The 26,676-nt window shown below is 46.2% G+C and overlaps 3 protein-coding genes across 3 annotated transcripts in view; all 3 read left to right on the top strand.

Annotated features, from left to right (window-relative positions):
- The window catches only part of LOC138071887 (melanoma-associated antigen E1-like), a 36,678-nt gene extending 34,528 nt beyond the window's left edge, over positions 1 to 2,150 (top strand). The window contains 2 exon segments of the mRNA XM_068963266.1: positions 66 to 229; positions 1,257 to 2,150. Coding sequence (XP_068819367.1) covers positions 66 to 229; positions 1,257 to 2,150 — 1,058 coding nt within the window.
- A 4,432-nt stretch (positions 2,151 to 6,582) lies between these two features.
- LOC138071886 (melanoma-associated antigen B5-like) lies at positions 6,583 to 7,506 on the top strand. The gene has a single exon (XM_068963265.1). It carries the CDS (start codon positions 6,583 to 6,585, stop codon positions 7,504 to 7,506), a length of 924 nt encoding a protein of 307 aa, XP_068819366.1.
- A 10,151-nt stretch (positions 7,507 to 17,657) lies between these two features.
- On the top strand, positions 17,658 to 18,377 carry LOC138071885 (melanoma-associated antigen B1-like). Its single transcript, XM_068963264.1, has one exon. It carries the CDS (start codon positions 17,658 to 17,660, stop codon positions 18,375 to 18,377), a length of 720 nt encoding a protein of 239 aa, XP_068819365.1.
- The last annotated feature ends 8,299 nt before the right edge of the window (positions 18,378 to 26,676 follow it).

Here is a 26,676-nt window from a genome sequence, read left to right as displayed (position 1 = left end):
GTGCCCAGACGGAGGACTCCCAGGTCTCATAAGGTGTCCAAGTGTGAGGTGACCTGTGTTACAAGTGCGGGGACACATGTCTGGCATGACCAAGCCTTTCCCTCTGAAAAGGGGGGCCCGGATAACGCCCGGCCACCCTGCCCCTGTGGTCCCCTTAAAGATTTGGGCCTGCATCTTAAGCCCCAAGTCCAGCCACGTCACCCAGGTGGTCTCCGAGAGGAAGGCTTCGGTCCGGGGCTGGTGGACTCGAGTTCTGCTCAGTAGAGGGAAAGCCCCGAGCCCTGTAGCTAAAAGGAGGGACCCTCGGGGTGGACTGAGGGTCTCACACCCCAGAACAGTGGCCACGTGAAACCCCCAGCCCGCGACTTGGCCTCAGAGCATGCGGGTAGTATCCGGGCAGCTCTAACGGCTGCGGGGCACCCTCATTGCTATCTCGGATGTGGGACAGTGAGTAAGGAGGGGACCTCGGTCCCAGGGCTTGTAGCTCGTCAGTACAGGGAGGATGTCAGGGCTCAGGAGGAGCCAGGGTGAGGACCATCCTCCCCGACACACGGGCCAATCAGGACCCTCCCCCGTGGTTAGCATTTCCTCCTGGCCGAACACGGGGAAGGGAGGCTGCGGTCTGAGTGGGGAGGTTAGAGCTTGCCTACAGAAGGGCGGGTCCTGGGACCCTTCGGTGGGAGTCTGAGCGCTCCCTCCTCTCGTTCTCCAGAGTCACAGGGAAGGTGGCAGCATCAGCTTCAGAGCAGAAGAGGGATCGGGGCGGGTGCTAGGGGGTCATTCCCCGTTTTTCATCCTAACTCTGAATGTGAACTGAAAGGACATGCCTCCCCTGCCTGCCCTCACAGGCCCCCATCTAACGCCCAGGCAGGGCTGTCTGGCTGTGCCCCAGGGCTCACTCTCACTTCCTCCTCAGGGGTCTCAGGGGACAGGCTGACTAGGAGAACAGGAGACTTGTGGGTCCTAGAGAAGTGGCCTTGCGAAGTGGACTTGGTTTAAGCCAGGGACGACTCTCCCTGGTGAAGGTGCTCACAACATTTCTTTGTCCTTCCTCAAGGCGCCCTCGTTGCCTGCCTTCCTAACTGCACGCCCGCCTGCGGTCCTTGACCTGTGTCATCATGCCTCGGAAGCACAAAAAGAAGCATCATGCCCACGGGAAACGTCACCAGGTCCAGGGGGACACTCAGGAGGCCCAGGCCAGTGCTGCTGCAGCCCCAGGAGAGGAGTGCCCCTCCTCCCCCTCTTCTGTCCCTCAGGGTTCTCCCCCGAGCTCCCCTGCTGCTGGCGATCACCAGGAGCTTCAGGGAGCCATGGCCCCTAGCTCTCCTGATGCAGAGGCTTCCTGTGCAGGAGCTGATCAAGGTGCCCAGGGCCCCGAGGAGGAAAGAGCAGATGCCGCCCGAGCAGCCCTGCTTGCTCGGAGCATTCGCAAAGATCCTCTCATGAGGAAGGCCAGCCTGGTGATGGATTTCCTGCTGGAGAGGTACACCAAGAAGGAGCCCATCACAAAGAATGCCATGCTGAATGTCATCGGCAGGAAGTACAAGCAGCACTTCCCGGAGATCCTGAGCAGAGCCTCTGAGCATGTGGAGCTGGTGTTTGGCCTGGAGCTGAAGGAAGTCGACTGCAGCAGGAACATCTACGCCCTCGTCAACAAGTTCACTCTCGGGGTTGAGGAAGGTTCAAGTGATGAGGAGGAGCTGCCCAAGTCTGGTCTCCTCATGGCGCTCCTGGGCATCATCTTTATGAAGGGTGACCGCGCCACCGAGGAGGAGATCTGGGATTTCCTCAATGTGTTGGGGATCTATGCTGGGAGGAAGCACTCCATCTTTGGGGAGCCCAGAAAGCTCATCACCAAAGATCTGGTGCAGAAGGGGTACCTCAACTACCGCCAGGTGCCCAATAGCGATCCTCCGCTCTACGAGTTCCTGTGGGGCCCGAGATCTTATGCCGAGACCAGTAAGATGAAGGTGTTGGAAGTTCTGGCCAAGATCCAGGATAGGGTCCCGAGTTCCTTCCCAGACCTCTATGACGAGGCTCTGAGAGATCAGGTGGTTAGAGCAGGGCTGAGAGGCATTTCCATTTCTCCAGCCATGGCTGAGGCCAGTGACCCTTCCAGGGCCAAGTCCTACAGCTCCTCCCACATCTAGGGAAGGGTCAGGGCATTTTGTTCCCCTTGAGTTGGAAGAGAACAGTCCACCTCCAAAATAGCGCAGGGTAGTAGGGGTGGGGGGAACAAAACCCATATGTTCTTCACAGTTTTAAGTAGTATGGGAGTTTAGGTACAGTTTTAACAAAATATGCATGTGTTCCTTTTATCCATGTGAATACTATCTAGTCAAAAACAGATGATTTCGGTAGGTAGGTAGAGGTGTTTTATAATTTTAAATGTTACTGCTCTTCATAAGGTTTATTTTGCTTCAGAATTTAGGTTTATTAATGTCAACGGAGTCATGTTTACTGCTGTTAGGTTTTTGACTAGGAGTTCGTTATTTGTAAACAAGTTGAAAAGACTTCAGTATTTTCCTCATGGTCCAGAATGAGGTAATATAGCACTGGAATAGGATTTTACTTGGAAATGTGTGAGAATCCTAGAGATAAATATTTGGGATCAGAAAGCATTCAGAGTAAACGCAGGTTTCTTCTTCATTTGTCTTATCTGTCTTCTTTCCTTGTAAAAGCTAATAACATGGACTTAGATTTGTGTAGCTTATTCAAACTGTATGACACTTCAATCATAATAAAACAGAGTCTTTGCTCATTATTTCTGTTTTCTGCCAAATGAATTGACCATCTTCTGTTTAGAAGGCTTTCTTATAGTACTGGGTTGGTAAGAAAATGGAGACCAAGCCACTGCCCATGGAATTTTGAGTCTAGCAGCAGGTACCATATATGGAAGGTGGTGAGCTAACTCTAAGGAATAAACAAATCATAAATTTAAATGGGGGAGGTGTGGAAGAGGAGGTTCCAGATGAGAGCAAGCATGTCTAAGTTACCTGATTAAGGCAGCACTGGGTCTTGGGAAACGTCTAGTTCCTCGGTGGGAGGTCATTTTCAGTCCAGATGCATGATGGGCTAGATGAAGCTGTGGGAGTGATGCCAGAACTCATATCATGGTTCTCAGAGGTGAGGCGTAAACCTAGGATATATGTAAACCATATACTGCTACTGCTAAGTCACCTCACTGGTGTCTGATTCTGTGCAACCCCATAGATGGCAGCCCACCAGGCTCCCCCGTCCCTGGGATTCTCCAGGCAAGAACACGAGTGGGTTGCCATTTCCTTCTCCAGTGCATGAAAGTGAAAAGGGAAAGTGAAGTCACTTAGTTGTGTCCGACCCTCAGCGTCCCCATGGACTGCAGGCTACCAGGCTCCTCCATCCCTGGGATTTTCCAGGCAAGAGTACTGGAGTGGGATGCTGTTTATTTACCATTATTTGGGGATATCTGAAAACCATAGGGAATCTCAACATAGGGAATGGAAGGGGCCCTGTGCACTTGAGCCAGGGCAAGTGAACACTCACACTATGTGTTTTCATCAAAAGCTGTCCAGAGTGTTTCTGAGAAATAAGGGTGATACCCATTGAAGCGAGATGCCACGATGTCCCTGGACTGTCTCTCTTTTTCTGGGATGGGAGCACCAGAACTTGCTCTGTAAATGGGCAGTTTAAATAGGTTATGTTTAGTGTAACTTGGCAAACTAAGGGTGGGCTCAATTTTTACTGTCAGTGGTATTAAATTAGGCGTGGTTTGGGAAACACACACACACACACACACACACACACACACACACACACACCTGAGAGGGAAGTTGCTGGTCCTTGAGACAGATGAACTTGTACTTGCATCCATGTGGAGAAGATAACCCCAAACACATTAAAAGGTGCTCAAATAGGGAAAATACTGCTTGGTTTTACCTGCTGGGGAGCATTAGTGCTGATATGGATTTGATTATTGTTTGGAGTTGCATATTCTCTAATATAGGCTGGAAAGAAAATTATGTGATGGAAGTTTGGATCATTCGGGGGTGAAAATCACCTTCGTAATAACTGCCATTCATTCAACGTGCCAAAGCTTCTCTCATACTGTGCCAGGTGATTTACATACATCACACAGGTCTGTGGTCCTACACTATAGATTTTTTTCTTTTTTTTTTAATTTTTCTTTTTTTTAATTTTTATTTTTACTTTACTTTACAATACTGTATTGGTTTTGCCATACATTGACATGAATCCACCACGGCTGTACATGCGTTCCCAAACATGAACCCGGATAAGAAAGCTGTGGTACATATACACAATGGAGTATTACTCAGCCGTTAAAAAGAATACATTTGAATCAGTTCTGATGAGATGGATGAAACTAGACTTCTTCAAACACAATTTGCAGATAAAGAAGCTGGAATAAAGAAGCTCAAATTCAAAGCTCATAAATGATAGGAACTGGACTGAACCCTGGCACTGAATTTCTCCAGAGCCCACACTGTGCCATTCCACCAGGATGAGGCCAACCGTGGGTCACGTCCTCTTTCTGAACATTAGTCAAAAAAGGTATTTCACATGCTAAATAGAATTTCATACCCTAAACACAGTTTTGGAATAAAAAGCCCTAAAAATAAGTAACAAAAATATTAAAATAAAAGTGAAGTACGAATAAAGAAGGAGACAGCATTCAGTGACAATTTATCTACAAAGGAAACGTCAGTAAACCACAAAAGATCAGGGATGCACAAAATCATTTAATTCAGCCCCTTCCTTTCAGAGAGTAAATCTGTTAGAGTGAAGGTTCTACAAGAGGCTGTGTCTGGTCAGTGAAGAGAAGGAAGAGATCACCGTGTGTTCTCTGATAGCACACCACCCATACTGGGACCGCCTCCTGGACTGCAGCTTCCCCATCACTCCTGGGTCTCAACCCATTGTCTGTGAGATTTGGTGCAGGCAGACTAAGACTTTTCTAAGATGTGGCATTTCCCAAGAAGTCTTTCATAGAAGAGACAGGAGTCAAGGTAAAGACAGATGAATGAGGAACTGAAGTCACAGAGAGACTGGCCTGTGTCTGCTCTCAGAAGGCCAAGACAGGGCTGCCAGGCTGCACATTCCCTCACTTCTCTTCAGGGCTTGCAAGGACATGGTCTTTGCTCTAAAAGGTTCACCTTAGGCTGAGAGAAGAAATCCAGAGTCCCCCAGGAGTCAAGGTGAGGCACCTGAGTCAGGTCATACCCCGAAACTGAACACGGAGGGCCCCAAGAAGCCTGAATCCTGTTGTCATCCCTAAAGGCACAGGCAGGAGCAGACTCGTGTGGCATTCCCAGACTTTCCCTCTCTGGCATCACAGGGAGGGAGGAGCTTAGTCTGAGGAGAGCTCCCTTATGTAACCAAAGGAGCCCCACACCCTGCCAGGAGTCAAGCTTTGGACGTATGAAACCCCCTGACCTCAGAACTCTGAGGAAACCGCACAGAACCCTGCCCTTCCTGGCATCCCTTGGATACCTGCTCATTGTTGACATGACATGCCCATTTCCTTCTATGATGTCACAAGCGGGACTGGGACATGGTCCAAGGGGTATAGCCTAGGGCCAGCAGTGGGATTATTTCCAGGTTTTCCAGAAACCAACTGAATACCCTGAAGACGAAGGGAACCACACACCCCATCACCGTATGATTCATCCTCTGCGCCTCAGAAGACCAGGGACGGGTATGGATGGACGAGGAGAATCTTACTTTCTCCTCGGGGTCTCACGGAGATGCTTGCCGTACTATAAGAAAAGTATAGTAGTAGAAGGGGTGGACCTAAGGGGAAGGGAGGGTAGAATTTCAGGCCACAACAGAGGTCAAAGCAAGGACTGAGGGATCATCTGCCAATAAAAAGAACTGATAGTGAATCCAGCCCTGTTCCTTATAGCCCTTGAAGAACCAGGACAGAGCTATCAAGCTGAAGTTCCACCAACATTTATTTGTATCAGGTGTGTCGGAGGTGAAACCCTTAGTATGAAGGTGCAGATACCATTCCAAGAAAGGGGTGGGGACACCAGGCCCTATGGGGAACCAAAGGAAGCACTCTTAATTCGTGTTGAGGACTTCAGTGGCAGGGACGAAAACTTCTCAGTGCGCACTCAGTACTGCATGATAACTACTGACTGAGGTGATGCGGTGAGGACCTCTTCACTTCTCAGAAATCCCAGGGAGCTTTGTGATGCCAACTACAGAACAGCAAGGGAATAGATCCTATGACTGGCCACTAGTTGGGTTGGTGGTCTTGAATGTGAAATAACAGATGCCTCTGTGTAGGAGACTACCAGCCCCTTCTGTCACCCCAGCATGCCTGAGGCAGGGGTAGCAGGATGCAGCCTAAAGATCACCCTAATTTCCTTCAATATGTTTCCCAAAGGACACGTTGGTTAAAAGAATAGGAACCCTGGGGGTTTTCAGAACAGTGCCCTCAAGAAAACCACAAATGTAGCCTTCCTGATAACCAAGGTGGTATTCCCCTGCTGCGGCCGCACACTCAACCTTCATCATCCTGTGGGCCCTTATCACCTGCCCTCCTACTCACACTTCTAATCATTGTCCCCCAGAGCAGTCATCATGCCTCAGGGTCAGTCTCATATACTCTGCATCCATGAGAAACGCCACCAGGCCCGATATGAGCCCCAGAGTCACAAGGGAGTTCAGCCCACTGCAGTAATGGAAGAGCTTCCCTCTACCTCTTCTCTTTTAGAAGATAAATCACAGAGCCCATCAGCTACTGGGTCAAATAGCACTTCCCAGGGGTCTTTGGAAGCCCCATCTACTACCAGCACTTTTTCAACTACTGCTGACCCAACATCTGATGAAGAAGATACCAGTCAAGATGAGGAAGATTCACGTTCCTCATCTTCTACCGAAAACACCTACCGTGATACTCTGAACAGCATGACAAGTTTGTTGGAGCAGTTCCTTCTGTGTAAGTATAAAATGAAGCAGCCCGTCATGAAGGAAGACATGCTGAAGATTATCCACCCAAGATACCATCACCGATTTGCCGAGATTCTCAAGAGAGCCTCTGAACACATCGAGGCTGTCGTTGCAGTTGACTTGAAGGAAGTTGACTCAACCATCCACTCCTATGACCTCGTCAGCAAACTGAACCTGCCCAACAATGGGAGGGTGTGGGATGGTAGGGGCTTACCTAAGACTGGTCTCTTGATGACAGTTCTGGGTGTGATCTTCGTGAAGGGCGGCTGTGCCACTGAGGAAGACATCTGGAAATTCTTGAATATGATGCGAGTATATGCTGGGAGAAAACACTTCATCTACGGAGAGCCCAGGAAGCTCATCACCAGAGACTTAGTGACGATGAAGTACCTGGAGTACCCTCATGTTGCCCACAGCGATCCTCCACGTTACGAGTTCCTGTGGGGCCCACGAGCCCATGCTGAAACCAGCAAAATGAAAGTCCTGGAATTTTTGGCAAAAGTCAATGATACGGTCCCAAGTGCCTTCTCATCACAATATGAAGAGGCTTTGTGAGATGAGGAGAGAGCTCGAGCCACAGTTCCAGCCAGGCCTGGCACCACTGTCCCTTCCAGGCATGATCCACTGCCACGTCCAGCAGCTTCTCCCACCCCTACCGAAGACTAAGAGTTTTAAAAGATCATCCAGATAAGAAAATGGGACATCAAAATAGGGACTTTTGCTGAAATGGGAAGCAATCCCACAGTTAAACTGCTGGGACAATGGAATGATAAAATAAATTGAAAAAAGTTTCAAAACATGATCAACCTTGATTGTTCTCCATCTTTTCGGTCTTCTGTTTTGTAAAACTAAATAATTTATACCTCGATATGCTACTTGAAAAATGCAGGAGGTATTAAACCTTACCAAGTTAGACCTCTTACTGTCTTCATTTATTTTTTGAGCACCTGCTCTTTGAAAGGCTCTATGCTAGGTCTGGTGAGGCTAAGATCAAGACCTAGCCTATCCCCATACAACTTTAGAAAGAAGGAGCTGCAATCACATAAGCAAGATCTTGAGATAGCCTTTAGGAATGACAGGAAAGTAAAAAGACTATCCAGGAAGAAATCTCTACCTGGGGTAACGTACAGATCTGTTAGGCTCTCCACACAAAACCCCACAGAATGGGTGGCTGAAACAACGGAAATTTATTTTCTCAGAGTTCTAGAGGCTGCAAGTTCAAGGTGAGGGCTGGTTTACCCTGAGGCCTCTCCCTTTGGCTGCCAGGTGGCTACCCTCTTCACTTGCATTCCTTTTGAGTGCATATATCCTTGGTGCCTCCTTTTGTGTCTCAATTTCTTCTGATAGTCACACTGGGTTATGGCCCACCCTAATGACTTCATTTTAACTCAACCATCTCTTTAAAGACCTTATTTCTAACTACAGTTGCATTCTGAAGTACTCCAAGTTATGCCTTCAATATGCATTTGTGGAGGGTCACAATTTGTCCCCTAACAGACAGAAATCTAAGGTGTCTCTGCTCTTATCTCAATGCAGGAGATTCCCGTGCACAGACTGGTATTCTACGCACATCGTCTCCAGGGAGTTTCTGAGATGTAAGGGTGAACTCCTTTGAGGTGTGTAGGGAAGAAAGACGTTCCTCCCTTTATCCCTTCTGAATTCTTGTGGTCAGACTACTAGTAAACTTGACACAAGACAGAGTAACAGGAGACAAAGAGACAAATTGCAATTCATGTGCACAAGAAGTGTCATAGAAATGGGACCTAAGAAGTGGGCAAAGCAGGCAGCTTCTTTATTTAGTAAACAACAAAACAATTTGTGAGGAATCGACAGGACAGATGAACTTAGGGTTTAGGTACTCTACTACTAAGAAATCTAAACAGAATCTGTATCCAGGGTAGTAAATTAAAGACTTAACAAGGTTGGTGTATACAGACTTCTCTGCTTGAACTGCCTATTTCTGGTTGGAAGGGTTTCCCTCTGCCTCCAGATGCAGGCAGTACATCCTTCATATGAGATGTATTTCCTGCTCTCAGGGAGGCAGAAATCAGGGGCGGCGGGATGTCCCTCCTCTGTTGGCTGTTTCTTAAGTAACGTGAAATCAAAATAATCAATACGCCACTGTGGTATATTTGGGGGCAGAGTGCCCTATGCCTTGACAGGTCCCTCCTCTGAAACTTGCCTGCAAGTCTCACATGGTAAAAGCTGATCTGGTCACTGTGGACAGAGAGAATGGATTAGTGGAGTCTTCCATTTCATGGCAGCGGTTGCATAGTTCTGAGAACAGGTCAGTTCATTTAAAGAGTGATATCTCATTTCAATAGGTGGTGTTGCAGGTGGGCTCCCAAAGCCAGGTCTAGGGTACAAGCAGTATCAGATAGTTATTAATAAGAGGCATTTCTATGGAAACAAAAGAAAAGCAGATGTAAATGATTGGAGCTGGTTATCAACCAGTTTCTGAGCCCAGGGGGTAGTCAGTCAAGAAGGTGTCAGGATCGAAGCAACTATTGCAGTTTGAAATGTCTCTATCACAGTTAGCAATATCTCTGGGTGACCAGGTTAACTTTCTGAGTGGCTCATACAGCAACAGGCATGAAGTCTGTTTGAACGTGAGCTGTTGTAACAATTTCTCTGATCTTTGCATCAAGTCATCTAGCTTCACGTTGCAGGACTTCAGGAAAATGGCAATGTTAGTTCTCAGTGATTCAAGTCAAAAGAATGGGAGAGTGAGCGGATCAAGATGGCAGAGGTGTATCGCTCAGAGCTCACCGTCTCCCCACAGACACATCAAAAGATTGGGAGAAATTGGGAATTTTAGTAAGAAAGGTGCAGCTAAAAACGGGTGGACACTAGAAAAATTCAGGATCCAACCCAGTTTGCAGGTAAATAACAATACTTCAAGGAAACGTAATACCACTAGAACCTAATATCCACACATGTATAGTACACTTTCTATGGAACCATTTTTTGCTGTCTATCATCTCCCTCATTTCTACCGAAGACAGGAAAACTAAGACCTAATTTGTTTGCAAAGGAAGTCTACATTCAATAAACTTGGCCTGATTATTTATCTAAGTATAGTAAGAACAACAATTTGCCATATAGGTGCTTTTAAATCTGCTTTGCTGGAACGGTTTATAAGGAGTGTCCAGAAGGAAATTTTAATAGCTTCTTGAGGCTAGGAAGCCACAGCAAAGACCTGTTGTCAAACTTAGAGATCTGGATGAATTCCTCTCTTCCTGAAGTCCCCAAAACATCCTAAAGTTCCTGTGCCTGCCAGAACTGATGTTCCTTACTCACTTGGTAAGGCTGATGGGAATTCTGTCAGCACGTTCCCTGGCTGTTTTTCAATGGGTTTTTATGGCTCCGTGGAAAAAGCAAGAGAGTTCCGGGAAAACATCTGTTTCTGCTTTATTGAGTATGCCAAAGCCTTTGACTGTCTGGATCACAATAAACTGTGGAAAATTGTGAAAGAGATGGGAACACCAGACCACCTGACCTGCCTCTTGAGAAACCTATATGCAGGTAAGGAAGCAACAGTTAAAACTGGACATGGAACAACAGATTGGTTCCAAATAGGAAAAGGAGTGCATCAAGGCTGTATATTGTCACCCTGCTTATTTAACTTATATGCAGAGTCCATCATGAGGAACGCTGGGCTGAAACAAGCACAAGCTGGAATCACGACTGCTGGGAGAAATATCAATAACCTCAGATATGCAGATGACACCACCCTTATGGCAGAAAGTGTAGGGGAACTAAAAAGCCTCCTGATGAAAGTGAAAGAGGAGAGTGAAAAAGTTGGCTTAAAGATCAACATTCAGAAATCAAAGATCATTGCATCTGGTCCCATCACTTCATGGGAAATAGATGGGGAAACAGTGGAAACAGTGTCAGAGTTTATTTTTTGGGGCTCCAAAATCACTGCAGATGGTGACTTCAGCCATGAAATTAAAAGACACTTATTCCTTCGAAGAAAAGTTATGGGCAACTAAAACAGCATATTGAAAAGCAGAGACATGAGTTTGCCAACAAAGGTCCGTCTAGTCAAAGCTATGGTTTTTCCAGTGGTCATGTACGGATGTGAGAGTTGGACTGTGAAGAAAGCTGAGTGCTGAAGAATTGATGCTTTTGAACTGTAGTGTTGGAGAAGATTCTTGAGAGTCCCTTGGACTGCAAGGAGATCCAACCAGTCCATTCTGAAGGAGATCAGCCCTGGGATTTCTTTGGAAGGAATGATGCTAAAGCTGAAACTCCAGGACTTTGGCGACCTCATGCGGAGAGTTGACTCATTGGAAAAGACTCTGATACTGGGATTAGGGGCAAGAAGAGAAGGGGACGACAGAGGATGAGATGGCTGGATGGCATCACGGACTCGATGGACGTGAGTCTGAATGAACTCCAGGAGTTGGTGATGGACAGGAAGGCGTGGCGTGCTGTGATTCATGGGGTCACAAAGAGCTGGACACGACTGAGTGGCTATACTGAAATCCCCACGTTCCTAATTCTTATATTGCTAGAGTGCAGTTTTTGTATTATTTCTGTCAATCCTCCCTGAAGTTTGTGGGTCATAGGGACAATGATAATTTCAAGAAGCCTGCAAGGCTTTGGTTAAAGCTTATATAATTTGCCCAGGGAAATGTGTGCCTGGATCACAGTTGATAAACCAAGCAGAGAACACATTTTCTCACACGTTCTTTGCCACTGTAAGGGAATCAGCCTTGCAGCAAGGGAAGGCTTCAACTCATCCAGAAAATATAGGAATGACAAGAATATTTTGATGACTCATCTCTTCTGTTCAGTCTCTTGGTCGTGTCTGACTCTTTGCAACCCCATGGACTGCAGCATGCCAGGCTTCCCTGTCCATCACCAATTCCCAGAGCTTGCCCAAACTCATGTCCATTGAGTAGGTGATGCTGTCCAACCATTTCATCCTCTGCCCTTCCCTTCTCTTCCTGCCTTCAATCTTTCCCAGCATGGGGTCTTTTCCAACGAGTCAGTTCTTCACGTCAGGTCTCCAAAGTACTGGAGCTTCAGCTTCAGCATCAGTCCTTCCAGTGCATATTCAGGACTGATATCCTTTAGAGTTGACTGGTTAGATCTCCTTGCAGTCCAAGGGACTCTCTCGTATCTTGCTCAGGAGGAACAAGATTGCAAGAGGAACTGGTGGACGTGGAATACATCTCTCTCCACGGACACATCAGGAATACATCTTCAGAATAGAAGTGCATGCAGAAAAGCAGCTGAGAGTGGACAGGAGTACATGACCAGCAGAAAAGTATTTACAGACCCATGCATAACTCAAGGTCAAGCCCTGAGGCTTTAGAGTGGGTCCACTGGTTCCAAGATCCTAGACTACCAGAGAACTAACCCTAGGATATCAAATAGTGAGAACTGACACAAAGGAAACCACTGGAATACAAGACCCGGCATCACCAAACCACTGATAGCCCCTGTGCAGGATGCCTCATCTAAACCACAAAGAAAAGAAAAATACAAACCTGATCATCAGCAGACAGAATTACCACCTACTCAGCCTTGCCCATCAGAAGAAAAAACGGACAAAGAAACAAAAACGCAGCACAAATCTCACCCTATAAGAAGCTTACACAAACCACTGGAACAACCTTAGAGGGCAGAACCAAAAAAGAAGAAAGAATTCAACCTTGAAGCCTGGGGAAAGGAGACCTCAAACACAATAATTAAAATAATAATAATAATGGAAAAGGCAGAGAAATACTGCACAAATGAAAGAACAAACCAGAAACACAGAAGTCCAAATAAATGAAGAGGAAACAGGCAAACTACCTGAAAGTTAATTCATTGCTAAAGGGAATGCAGTGATACTGATACTTTCCAAACTGTCTGGGAAATTCTTTTAAGCTACATATAGTCTTATCCTATGATCTAACAAATGAACATTAAGGTATTTACTCAAAAGAGCCAAATCCTTAAGCCCATCCAAAAACCTTCAACCAAATTTTTATAGAAGAATAAGTCATAGCTGCCAAAAACCAAAATCACCAAAGATAACCTTCAGTAGATGAGTGGGGAAACAAACTATGGTAAGCTTCATGGAATGCCATTCAGTCCTGGAAGAAAACATTTCAAAGCATAAAAACATATAGAGACAATTCAATGTATATTGACTAGCAGAAGAAGCCAGTATAAAAAGCTTACATACTGTATGATTCCGTCAATGTTACATTCTGGAAAATGCAAATCTTTAGAAAGAGTAAAACGTTCAGTAGTTGTCATGGGTTCCAAGTGAGGTTTTGAGGGATGAACAGATGGAGCATGGGAGATCCATAGGGCATTCACACTCCTCTGCACGACACTGTGTTGGCTGAGTTGATAATATCATGCATCTGTCAAACACTAAAGAACTGTAAAACACAGAAGTAAAATGTATTGTAAACAATGGACAATAGGTAATAATGAGATATTGACATTCGTGGGTCAGTTGTAAAAAACGAACTTATATCCATTGATCCAATACAAGATGTTAATAATAGAAGATACCAAGTGGAGGAAGAGAGTGGCTGTATGAGACCTCTCTATACTATCTGCTGAATTTTCTCCAAACTTAAATCTGTTCTTTCAGAAAAGAAATACAAAGGGCAACAAAAATATAAACACATGAAAAGAGGAGCTACATCGCTCATCATGAAAGAAATGCAGATCAAAATTACAATGAGGTGTCGCCTCATACAGGTCAGAATTTGTACAAGCAGTAAATGCTGGGGAGAGTTTAGAGAAAAGGTGGGAATGGAAATTGATATAGCCACTATGGAGAACACTAGGGAGGTTCCTTTAAAAACTAGGATTAAAACTACCATATGTCCCAGCAATAGAAATACTGGGCATATACACCGAGAAAAGAAGAATTGAAAAGACACGTGTATCCAATGTTCATTGCAGCACTACTTCCAATAGACAGGGCATGGAAGCAAAGTAGACTTCAACTGACAGATGACTGGATAGGGAAGTTGTGGTAGCCACATAGAATGGAACATCAGTCATAAAAAGGAGCAAATTTAAGTCACTTGTAGTGAGGTGGATGCACCTAGAGCCTGTTTACAGAGCGAAGAAAGTTAGAAACAGAAAAGCAATGTACATTAACGCATATACATGGAAAGTAGGAACGCTACTCACGAACCTATCTGAAGGGCAGGAATAGTGACATGGATGTGGAGAATGGACCTGTGGACACAGCAAGGGAAGCCGTGGGTAGGACGAACTGAGAGCGTGGCACTGACAAATATAGAGTCCCATGTGTCCAAAAGATAGCTGGCGGGGAACTGCTATATAATACAGGGAGCTCAGCCTGGTGCTGTGTGCCAGCCTAGAGGGGTGAGATGAGGGTGTGGGAGGAAGTCTCATCAGGCAGGAGGACTATGTATACGTAACGCTGATGCATCCTGTTGTATAGCAGAAACAACACAACATTACAAAGCAAGTACCTGTTGATTAAAACAACTTTTTAAAAGTCTACTAATTTAAAACTAGAAAAAAAATATAAGAACACATAGCCAGTACAGAGTTACATGCACCAATGCAAAATGAATAAAAGTCAGCAATAATGAAAAGCAAACTATCACCGTAAGAATTTCATCCTCGAATTGAAATTCTTAAGAAACGGGCACAGAAAATATTGACACATATAAGTAACTTCAGAAACCTGGCATAAAAAAGATCAACACAGCAAAATCAAGTGACCGGTCTGGAAGAATTGACAATACTCAGACCATGTAATAGAAAACACACCATAAACAAAAGCAACAATATGAAAAATGTAGCTACAAAGAAACCTTAGAAAAATGCATGCAGTCTACACGAAGGCAACAAGAAGAATTTCCTGAGTGCCTTAGGAAAAAGGAAATCTCAAACAGAATAGTATGGTATGTGTATTCATGAGGACACATTCTAAGACTGTCGATTATCCTTAAATCCTTTACAGATTTAGTACCACATCCAGAGTAGCTGACACCACAATCACACGTGGGCGGCTGTTTCCTGTACCCAGAACAAACCATGGAAAACTTATACAAGGAATAAGGACAACTAGCAGCAAAAGCAAGAACACAAAAGAAATAATCCCTGAGGAACAATAAGTCTCCACTGAACTTGACCCTATGAGTGCCCAGGTTGGGGAGTACTCTGAGGCTGACACAGGTGTGTCGGCCACAGAGGAAACAGACAACAGGATCAGCTGGAAAAGGCTTTAAACTGGAGTGGTTGGTTCTTCCACTGGGCCATGGGACCATGAGCCTCTACTGCTTCACTGAAGGAACCTGAGGCAGCATCTCAGAGCCCCATCCCAGGATCATGGGGCACCAAAGTTTGGGGTGGACATGGCAGTATGGCCCAGAGGTCATGCAATAACCAGCACAAGCTTTGTTAGTGGATGACAACTGGCCCTTGTAAATGGTCAGCTTAAGAGACTGTCACACATGGAAAAAAGAGGAAAGCTTGTATCACCATAATTGTACAAAAGGACAGAAATTCATCTCAGAACTTTCGAGCAATGCCCCTGCACTCGGCTAAGAGCCGACAGTGAGAACCATCAGGCTAAGGAGCCCCTTCACTTTCTCTGCTGGGATTGTGTGGAGCATGGTTGGGGACAGGGGTGGTTTTATACCAGAAAGGGAAGGGTTTCCAGGCTCCACCTGCAGTCAACATGAAGATCCTGAGTGAGATGTGAGGGATTCCACACCACAGAAGGCATTCTCCCATCCTTCCCTCTCACTTACCTTACCTGCAGCAGCCATTTCCAGGAAGCCTTAGGCAGAAGCAATCAGATGAGATGCCAGTGTGCTTCTCACCAGGAGTCTGGGGATTTGACATCTTCCAGGCGAGGCCTTGGCTCTCAAGTCAGCAGACAGCACATAAGGCAGCATTACGGTCAGGGGAAGACAGGGATAGTGGACAGAGAACATCACTCAGCACACAAGAAGGAGCCCCAGAGTGCCCTCACTGTCTGTCTCAGCAGCTCCAGGAAGGCTGTCAGGCTCAGGCTCCCAAATTCTTCCTGCTTGGTTTACTGAGAGAAGTGAGAGGCAAGGAGTGAGGCCAGTTGACTGAGATCAGCAGAGACATCCGAGAACCCACTATGAGTCAAAGAAGGGACCACATCCCCCCTCTTGCCGGAAACTCCCCCGGAACCCCGCCCACCCAGGCTGTGCCCCTGCTGTCCTCCTGGAGCCCAGAAGCACGATAGGAAGTGACGGCCCCCTATCCACGATGGGGTCTGATGCCATCTTTGAGAGGACTGCTATCTTTGAGAGCTGCTGTAGCTGTGCCCAGAGGGAGGAGTCCGAGGTCTCATCAGGGGTCCAAGTCGGAGGTGACATGAGCTACAAGTGCACTGGATAGTTACAAAGATACGCCCTGGCACTCCCAACACATTTTTCCATCCGAAAAGTGGGGACTTCACAGTCCCCTGGCAACCCGCACCTGCTCTAGGCCTGTAGGCTCGGGCCTGGCTTTTAGGTGCAATGTCCATCGTCTACGAACGCAGGTTCTCGGGACATAACCTGGGTCCAGGGGTGGTGGATCTGGGTGCGGGGTTGGTGGACCCTGGCTCTGTTCGGTGGGAGGGAAGTCCGGGATTCTGTGGAGTGAAGGAGGGACCCATGGGGTGACTGAGTGTCTCAACACACCAGATTGGCGGCCACCCCTAAGCCCTCACCCAGCATGACTTGGCCGGAGAGCAACCAGTCAGCATCTGGGCAGTTCTAAAGGCTGAGGGGCTCCCTGACTACGATCGCCAACACAGGACACTCGGGGAAGAAGGGACCTCGTTCCTAAGGGCTGGCAGCCGGTCAGCAGAGGGAGGATGTCAGGGCTCGGGAGGATTCAGGGTAATGACCATCCTCCCCATCACAAGGCCGACTCAGGACCCTCCCCTGTAGCCAGCACTTCCTCCCAGCCAAACATGGGGATGGTTTGGTGGTCTGTCTGGGGAGGTTGCAGCTTGGTTGTGAAGGGGCAGCCTGGAGACAGCAGAAGGGCGGGTCCCGGCTCCCTCCATTGGGGGCCTGAACATTCCCTCCTCTCATTGTCTGAGGTGACAGGGAAGGTGGCACCGTCAACTTCAAAGCAAGAGAGGGAACAAGGTGGGTGGCTTTGGGGGTGGGGGGGGATAAGAGGGAGTCTTGCCCCAGTTTTCATCATGACTCTGAAATGTGAACTGAAAGGACCTGCCTCCCCAGCCAGCCCCGACAGGGCTCCCTCTAACACCCAGGCAGGGCTGTCTGGCTGCGCCCCAGCAATCACTCTCACTTCTTACTCAGCAGTCTCAAGGGAGGGGCTCACCAGGAGAACACGAGACTTGTGGGTCCTAGAGCACTGGCCTCAAGGACCCCTCAGAGGCGGCTTGGGTTCAAGCCAGGGAGGAATCTCCTCACTGAAGTTGCTCACAACCTCTGCTTGTCCTTCCTCTAGGGGCCCTCCTGGCCTGCCACCCTGCCCGTATGTGCCTGTGATCCATAACCAGTGTCACCATGCCTCGGAGGCAGAAGAACAAGTACTATGTCCGTGTGAAATTCCACCAGGTCCAGGGGGACACTCAGAGACCCCAGGAGGCCCAGACCACTGCTGCTGCAGCCCCCAAAGAGGAGCGCCCCTCCTCCTCTTCGTCTGTCCCTCAGGCTTCTCCCCTGAGCTCCCCTGCTACTGGGGATCACTAGGAGCTTCTGGGAGCCATGGCCCCTAGCTCTCCTGATGCAGGGCCTTCCTGTGCAGGATCTGATGAAGGTGCCCAGGGCCCAGGGGAGGAAAGTGCAGGTGCCTCCCAGGCAGCCCCTGCCACTCAGAGCCCTCACAAAGATCCTCTGACCAGGAAGGCCAGCATGCTGGTGGAGTTCCTGCTGGAGAAGGACACCAAGAAGGAGCCAATCTCGCAGCACACCCTGCTGAAGGTCGTTGGCAGGAAGTATAGGCAGCACTTCCTTGAGATCCTCAGGAGAGCCTCTAAGCACATGGAGCTGGTCTTTGGCCTGAAGCTGACGGTAGTCGGCCGTAGCATGATCATCTACGCTCTCATCTACAAGCTCAACCTCGGCGGCGATGAAGGTCTGAGTGAGGGGGGTGGTCTGCCCAAGTCCGGTTTCCTCATGGTGCTCCTGGGCATTATCTTCAGGAAGAGTAACCACGCCCCCGGGGAGGATGTCTGGGAATTCCTCAGTGTGTTGGGGGTCTATACTGGGAGGAGTCACTGGATCTTTGGGGAGCCCAGAAGGCTCCTCACCAAAGATCTGGTGCAGAAGAAGTACCTGAAGTACCGACAGGTGCCCAATAGCGATCCTCTGCACTACGAGTTCCTGTGGGGCCTGAGAGCTTGTGTTGAGACCAGTAAGATGAAAGTGTTGGAGGTGCTGGCCAAGATCCACGATACTGTCCCGACTTCCTTCCCAGACCTCTAGGACGAGGCTCTGAGAGATCAGGCGGAGAGAGCAGGGCTGAGAGGCACGGCCAGGGCTCCAACAATGGCTGAAGCCAGTGCCCCTTCCAGGGCCAAGTCCTACAGCTCCTCCCACATCTAGGGAGGGAGGCCCTGACACTTTCTACCCTTTTGTGTTGGAACAGAGCTGTCAGGCTCCTAAACAGTAGAGAGTAGTAGGGTGGTGGGAACAAAACTTGTATGTTCTTTATAGTTTTATGGAGTAAGGGAGTTTAGGTACAACTCATTTTTAAAAATATATATCTTTTTTCCTTTATCCATAGGAGAAATATCTAGTGAAAGTTGATTTAAAGTAGATTAAGGAGATGAGGGAGGAGTTTAGTATTTTCAAATGTTAATTACTTTTCATAAAGTTTATTGTGCCTCAGAATACAAATGTATTAATCATATAAATCACATTGTTTGCTGTTTTAAAGTTTTGAAAGCCACAGGTTGGGTATATGTAAAACACACTGAACATACTGAATATGTTGTTCACCATCTACACAAGGTGAGATGACAATGGAATAGAATTTTCTCAAAGAGTAGTGAAGCTCCTAGATAGTGCAGGTTAGTAGGGGTCGAGCAAACCAAGTTTAGATCTCTATTTTCTTCCTGATTTAAACTAGGAACTTCTGCATACTATTTATTTCATTTTTCTTGAATATTTTTACTTCTAACAGATTCTTTTTCTTCAGAATATTGACTTGTAATGATATTCCAGTTTTCTTTATTGCTGTTTTAGCATTTTTAAAGTTACAGTTTTGGTGGATGTAAAAGAAATTCATGAACCATCTGTATGTCTTTATGGTCTGGAAGTAGGTAATATGTTGCTGAAAGAGAGTTTCATGGCAATGTGAAACGTGACCACAGATAATATTGAGAAGCCAAAAAACAAGCAAATATAAAGGAAAAAGCTTTTAATTTGTAGTTTGCCTTATTTCCTCTAACCCTTTTTTTTTGTAAAATATAATATCTCTTGCCTTAATTTAGCTCATTTAAGAGTATTTATTTCTTTTGTCCCAGTGCACTGCGTAGTCTCTGCTATCTACTGGATTAAAAAACCTCAGATAGGAAGATGGTATTTTGGAGATGCATAATAATCATAACTTGCATTAAAATAAAGACCAGTGTTTCTTAATCAGCATGACTCTGCTTTATATGTAGTACATGCATTCCAGCATTCATGCAGGACAGGATTTAGCAGACTCCACTTATAGATGGACAACTTGCAATTGTCTCAAGTTCACAAGACTGGTAAAGTGACCTATATCAGACAAGTCCCCTGATGTGCACTAGTTCAGAGTCCTTCCCTTTCTTTGCAAGAGCAAGAACTGAGGAAACCTCTTTTCACCAGTGACATATTTGGTACCGTGACTAGGATTGCTGCCACGGTGAACTCCAGTGGTCTTGCCCAAACTGCTGGCTGGAGACCCCTGACTTTCGCTCTCTCTCTCCCATGAAAACTTGCTTGCTGTCACTCTCTGCTTTGTTCTGTTCCATGACCCACAGGGCAAGATCTGGGTCAGCTCACTGTGTCATGGCTCCCCTCAATTAAGAGCTGCAAGGAGGACGCCCAGGCTGTGCATCCCCAAAGAACGCTTGGGTGGCAGTTGACACTGTCCTTAGGCCTGGTAGACACAGAATTTCCAATGGTGAAGGCGCCCACTGAGGCCAAGACTTTTCTCCTCTCATCTTTGTCATTTCCTCTATGGCTCTATCCACTCTGATGTGAGAAGTTTAACCGAGAAGACTGCATGATGTTCAAATTAAGACCGAATAAATAATCAGGGACTTGATTGGGTGAGTTTCTTCTCTGTAAGTCCTCGAGTCCAATTCCCTCCCTAAACATTCTTAATCCGAGTGTGTTTCCAGGACCAGAACGGCATTAGGGGCCAAAACTGGGGGACTCTGCATCCTTCTCTAGATTTTTGGCCTACCTCACCACTCCCTGACCTTACACTGTGGAAGATTCCCTCCCTTCTTGGGGGTCTCAAGCAGATTTTATCAATCCCAGGGCAGAGGCAGTAAGCGAGCACCTTTCTCAGCAGGCTTAGGACTCTCTGCCTAGGAGACAGTCCACTTCTCCCAAGATCCACAATCAGGAACTTCAACCTCCCCCATTTCATAGCTCTACACCTTCCCTCATATCCTTGATTTCTCTTCTGTCCTGCTCTCCAGACTTCTCAGACTGTCCTTGATCCTCCTTGTTGGTTAGGTGTTGCTTCTTTCATTCTTAATGTGGTTAGTCGCTAAGTCATGTCCAACCCTTTGTGGCCCCTTGGACTGAAGCCCACCTGGATCCTCTGTCCACAGGATTTCCCAGGCAACAATATTTGAGTGGATTACCATTTCCTTCTTTAGTGTGCCTTCCCAATCCTGTGATTGAACCCACATCTCCTGCATTGCGGGTGGATTCTTAGCAAGGAGCCACTTCAGGAGTCCAAAGAGGAGCCCTCTCCAAGATCACAACGAGAATACCGTGAGGGGAACTTTTGCCCAGTATTGTTGTCACTGCCTTGTGGTACTCCAGTCCTACCTTTCAGCTCTGTGTCTTTTTCTTTTACTTCAGTGATAATGGTAAACTCTTTAGTTGGCTCAGAACCTAGGTCTCATCCCTCCCGCTCTGAAGATTTTAGGCCCTTGGATGCTGGTCATTCTTCCTCCCACTGGCTTCTGTTCCTTTTCGAGACTAACCCAAGGGGCCTCCTCAGGCTCACCAATCAGGTAGATTTCAGGTGCTCACAGGCAACCCACTGTTGACACTGGGAATGCACCAGAACAAATAACTCCCATTGGTCCCTGTCTTGTGACATCCTAACTGAAAAATGGGAGGCAAGGGCGGAAGTCCCATGCATCCAAATGTTCATGATCCTATTCCAAAATCCATGTCTAAAGAACTCTTTTTAACTCCTGTGAAAGCACTCACACCCCTTTCAAAGTGCCTCCTTCTCCACCAGGAGACCGATGTTTTCTATGATCAGCTTATTAGTCCACTTTCCCAAGAACCACAACCAGGAACTGCTACCTCCCAGTTCTGAGCGGGGCGGGGGGAGGGGCAGTCTGCCAGACCATCCTCCTCTAATGTACCATCTAGGCAGCTGGAGACCTAAGACTCCCGAAAGTCAACTCATATATTTTGCCTTTGGCATACTCAGTGATAGAGGTAGGGTTGAGGAGGCAAAAAGGATTCAGGGACAACAGCAAAAAGCATCATTACACAAAGTGACAGCTCAAACCCCTCCACTACCTTAGGGTTACTCTCCCTTAACAAAGCCAACAGCAGGGACAGAATCCAGGAAGCCTGGATCAGAGCCACTGTCTTGTGCAGAAAGGATGGATCTTTGTACAGCCAGGAGGGTGACTGGAAGGTCGAATGCTCCCTGTTTGGGAAAAGTCCACCAGTACCCTACCCGACAGATGTACAAATGAGAGGGCCTCCAGAAGCATGACCACAGTCTCTCCAGTCCTATAGGAGACTCGAGGCTGCCAAACCAAGCAGGCCAAGGGAACCGAAGACTGATGAAGCCTGGGAACCTCTGTGGCTCCCAAAGGATACCTGGTCATTTCCCCAGAGGAGCCTCAGGTAACCCTTGATGTGGCAGGGAAGACAGTTATTTTATATGGGGGCAGCTACCTGGTGCTGATTTGCCTTGGCCCTTGGCCCTCCAATCCTCCGTGATGATGAGGATGGAAGGAAGGTCCCAGACCAAGTGACCTGCCCCTCCCCTCAAGTCCTTGCTAGGAAAGTTTACCTTTGATCATCAGTTTCTGATCATGTATGACCACCCCCTCCTCTTGTTGGGAAGAAATTTGCTCACTAAATTCCAGGCAAGAGTCCAAGCTGGAGACCCTCATGGAGAAGACACCCAGCAAGAGAAACGATTGCTCTTAGCTGGGGGAGCCTGCCTCCATATTACAGGGACAGAATAGCATAGGATACAGGTAGCTGTCCCAAGTGACTCGGTGGAAAAGTGTGAATCTGCAGTGTGGGAGACAAAGGTTCAATCCCTGGGTGTGGAACATCCCCTGGAGGAGGAAATGGCTACCCATTCCAGGATTCCTGCCTGGAGAATCCCACGGATAGAGAGCCTGGAGTGCTGAAGTTCATGGGCTTGCAGAGTCAGACATGAATGAGGGCCTGAGCACAGACAGACAGAGAGACGGGTAGCTGCAGAAGTTTAGTAGGGGCCTAGAGATAGAGAAACCTAGGGACCTTTGGGAGACCAGTATAAGTTACTGATCGCTCAAGAAATGTATCAGAAAGTCGTGAAAGGTAGCAGGCTTGCTTAAATATAAAGCTGTAAATGAAACATGACAGATGCTCCAGTCCCATATGTAAAAGAGGAATGTCACCAACTTTCTACTGAATTGAAGAAGCATTATGATAATGCGAGCTTGACCTCATAGGGTCAGACACTCTCCTGCCCCAAACGAAGTGGGAGTGAGTTATGTAAGCCTGACCTCTATTCAAAGAAGGCAGTCTTTCCCCCTCGTTCACTTTCCTTTGATTATAAAATGCAGCCCACTTAATCCTCAGGGCAGAGCTCCATTACCTGCCTGCTTGCATTTCTTACAAGCGTCCTATATTAATCCATCTACTTCTTGTCTAACACTTTGCCTTTCTGAATTCCTTCTGTGCTGAGACACAAAGAACTTAAGCCTCAGTAAGTCTAGGCACTAGGTGAGAGATTCTAATTAAAAGACCATGCTTCAGGTCCCAAACAGGATTTTGGCTGGATTCAAGTCCCGGCCAGGTGGGTTTCAGTCCCAGCCATGTGGGCTCAAGTCCCAGCCTGAGGTAAATATTTTCAAACAGAGGAGGTCTCCATGCCACCCTGTCCAAATTTTTCAACTTTGGCCTATTAAACTGGTTCACAGTGCTAGAACTAAAGTCACTTTCTTCTGCATTTCTGTGCACCTAGTCTCCCAGTATCTTTCCCTTTGTGTGTACAAATCCAGACACTGTATGCCACAAATGCCTCCACTTTGTGTGCTTATAAAATTCAAACTGATGGTGCCTGCAGGGTTGGGATGGAAAAAAAAATGGTCTAAAAATTATCTGGCTACCTTTAGAAAGGGGGCTTCCCTGGTGGCTCAGAGAGTAAAGAATCTACCTGCAATGAAGGACACCCAGGTTTGATCCCTGGGTTGGGAAGGGCCCCTGGAGAAGGGAAAGGCAACCCATTCTAGTATTCTTGCCTCAGAAATCCTATGAACAGTGGTGCCTGGCCTGCTACAGTCAATGTTGTTGCAAAGAATCAGACAGGACTCAACAACAAGCTCACACCTCTTCTCCTTCACCACTTCTTCTTGTGTTTCTCCCATTTTCTCACATTTCGGGAGAGGTCTTGTTGATGTCTGACAGAAGGGAATCCTTCCTGCCCTACAGTTTCTAAAGTTTTTCCACTTTGTAAAGGATCTAGATTCCACATTTTTCTTATTTTACAGATGAAGAATTTGCATCTGGTTCCATGACTGTGGAGAAAGGACACACAAACTACCTCTTTGTTATTGTAATAACTCTGATTTATGGATTTGAAAAAAATTTAAATTCTTACATATCAGCCCTTCCCACAGTCTTCTCATGATCTTTATAGTAAAATATAAATCACCTTTCACTGTCTGAGATGTTACTGTTGAATGAAAAGATGTCTGTGTTACTAAGAATGTCGCAAACATTGCTGGCAAATGCCAACAGCGTAAGATGACTTAACCACAAAGATCACCAGCAGTTTCAACTATCCCCTGCATTTCTTTTGTTGCTGAAGTTAGTATGCTCCCCTTTCAGCAGATATGGTGTCTATCCTTTTTAGACTTTTCCACTTCTTGTAACTCAGAGATTATCTCTTGCCTCTCTTTCTGTGTTTACATAAGCATTTCCTCATATCCTATTGTCTTTGTATAGCTCTGCATTTTATTTTAAATCACTGCCTCTATCAGAAGCATATTCTAATCAGGTGACTTAGTCAACTGCAATGGGCTTAGGAAGGCTGTCCTATAAGGAGAGAAAAGCTGGACACTAGCAACCGAACCACGAGTTGCAGCCTCCCTGTTTATTTCAAACCCTTTATTTTGAAATAATAGAGCCATAAATTGTAAAAACAATTATGGTCAAGATTGAAGGCGGGAGGAGAAGGGGACGACAGAGGATGAGATTTGTTGGATGGCATCATGGACTCAATGCACATCAGTCTGAGTAAGCTCCAGGAGTTGGTGATGGACAGGGAAGCCTGGCATGCTACAATCCATGGGGTCACAAAGAGTTGGACACGACTGAGAGACTGAACTGAACTGAACTGAGTGATGGTGAACACTTTTTCATGGACCCGTTGGCCTTTTGTATGTCTTCTTTGGAGAAATATCTATTCAGCTCTTTTACTTCTAATCAATAGATATGTCAAGGTGATGGGTGCCACTCCTACGGTTACATTACAGTACCTGGTGGCATTCCTTTGATCACAGACATTATTTTAGGAGACGTTATTTTGCTAGTGGATATGTTCTTACTTCCCTACCTACCTTGAATAAGAAACCTGTCAAGTTTTGAACTACCTATAAAAAGGGCAATGTGTCATGGAACTGCAAGCTGAGGTTAGGAACAGAGAACTGCAAAAACTATTGGCATGAACAACTCTGTCCAAACATCTGCATTAAGAAGCTTGACTGACCTCTAGCATGGTTTCAGCAGCAACCTAAGGCCATATTCTAGGACAACTCGTCTACTCCTGAGTTCCTGTTTAGAAAATTTCAAGGCTACCAAAGGAATCTGTTCCAGCCAACATCTGACATAAGCCCCTCATCTTCCTTTACTGAGAGTGTCTATTTAAAAGAAAGAAAGAAAAAAAAAAAACCCTCACAATTACAAATCCTTCCTCTGTCTCTTTGAGATGTATGTATCTCCTACAACCCAGGAGTTTCTTTCTCAAGGACCTGAAAGCCTTTCCATTGAAATGTAACGGGAAAGAAGGGCAGAGCCTTTGTCTCCAGTTTCTGTGGGAAATGTGAATTCAAATAACAGAAAGACCAACAGTTCAATTTTAAAAAATAAGTAAAGGACTTGAAGAGATATTTCTACAGAAAAAGATAAACCAGTCACAAAAAAGTATATGAAAAGATGCTCAGGATCATTAGGAAAATGTATATAAGAACACAATGGGATACCGTTGGATCCCTCCTGTGTTGCTGGTAAGAATGCAAAATGGTTCAGCCTCTCTGGAAAACAGTTTGGGAGCTCCTCAAATTTAAAGAAAAAAATTACCATAGGACTCAGCAGTTCTATTCCTAGGTATATGATTTACACAATTTAGAACTTATAATCAAACAAATATTTCTACACAAATATTTAAAGATGCATTATTCATAAAAGCCCCAAACTGAAAACAATCCAAAATTTCTATCAACAAATAACCAAAATGTTGTATATTCTTAAAATGGAATAGGATTCAGTCATAAAGAGGAATGAAGTACTAATAACTAAGAGACCATGGATGAGCCTTGGAAACATTATGCTAAATGAAAAGGTCACATACTATATGAGCCCATTTATATGAATTATCCAGGATAAGCAAATTCAAAGTGACAGAGCGCAGACTGATGCTTCCAGGGACTAGGGAATAATGTGAATGAGAAGCAATTTTTTAAAGGGTAAGAGGTAAAGTAAGCAGATAGGGTAGGTGGTCCTGGAGAAAGAGAACTTGGCATGGCTTTCTTGACATAAGAGACGCCATTTTTGGCCTAAGTCATTTTGCGATCGAAGCCTCTGGACAATGTTTACCCTTGAACAGACATCAGTGATAATGAACTTAAGGAAACAAAAGAATGCAGCAATGAGTGACTGTTATCAGGCAGGAGTAGTATCAGTAGCAAAGGTAATAAATCAGTTGTAAATACTCCTGGTCCTTTCAAGGATAAACATTAGCCGGAAGCACATCCTTCAGCTGTTTTGCAGAATTCAAATCCCCTCAAGTGATCAACCTCAAGATCAACCGGAACCGAAGGAATGGTGATTTTATCTTTTCTGACTTTCATGACTTCAATCACCTGTAAAGCTTGGACTCCATCGAACTTTGTGTCAACTCCATGCTGAACTCTCTGCTGCTCAAGCCCCTTCATGAATATGTATGTACCCTTAGCTTAAAATTTCCCCAATTTTGCTGTCTAGGGAAACACTGCTTTGGGAATGATCCCTGCTGTTCTCCTTACTTGCTGCAAGTAATAAATCCTACCTTCTCCTGCTCTTTGACTGGGCTGTGTCATTTGGCTCAACATTCACCAAGAGG

This window comes from Capricornis sumatraensis, chromosome X, assembly GCF_032405125.1.
Source record: "Capricornis sumatraensis isolate serow.1 chromosome X, serow.2, whole genome shotgun sequence".
NCBI classification, from domain to species: Eukaryota; Metazoa; Chordata; class Mammalia; order Artiodactyla; family Bovidae; genus Capricornis; species Capricornis sumatraensis.
This window is presented reverse-complemented; position numbering and strand designations above follow the sequence as displayed.

Excerpts from the sequence above, each read along its gene's own strand:
- LOC138071885 (XM_068963264.1), top strand. The coding sequence starts at position 17,658 with ATGGCCCCTAGCTCTCCTGATGCAGGGCCTTCCTGTGCAGGATCTGAT.
- LOC138071886 (XM_068963265.1), top strand. The coding sequence starts at position 6,583 with ATGCCTCAGGGTCAGTCTCATATACTCTGCATCCATGAGAAACGCCAC.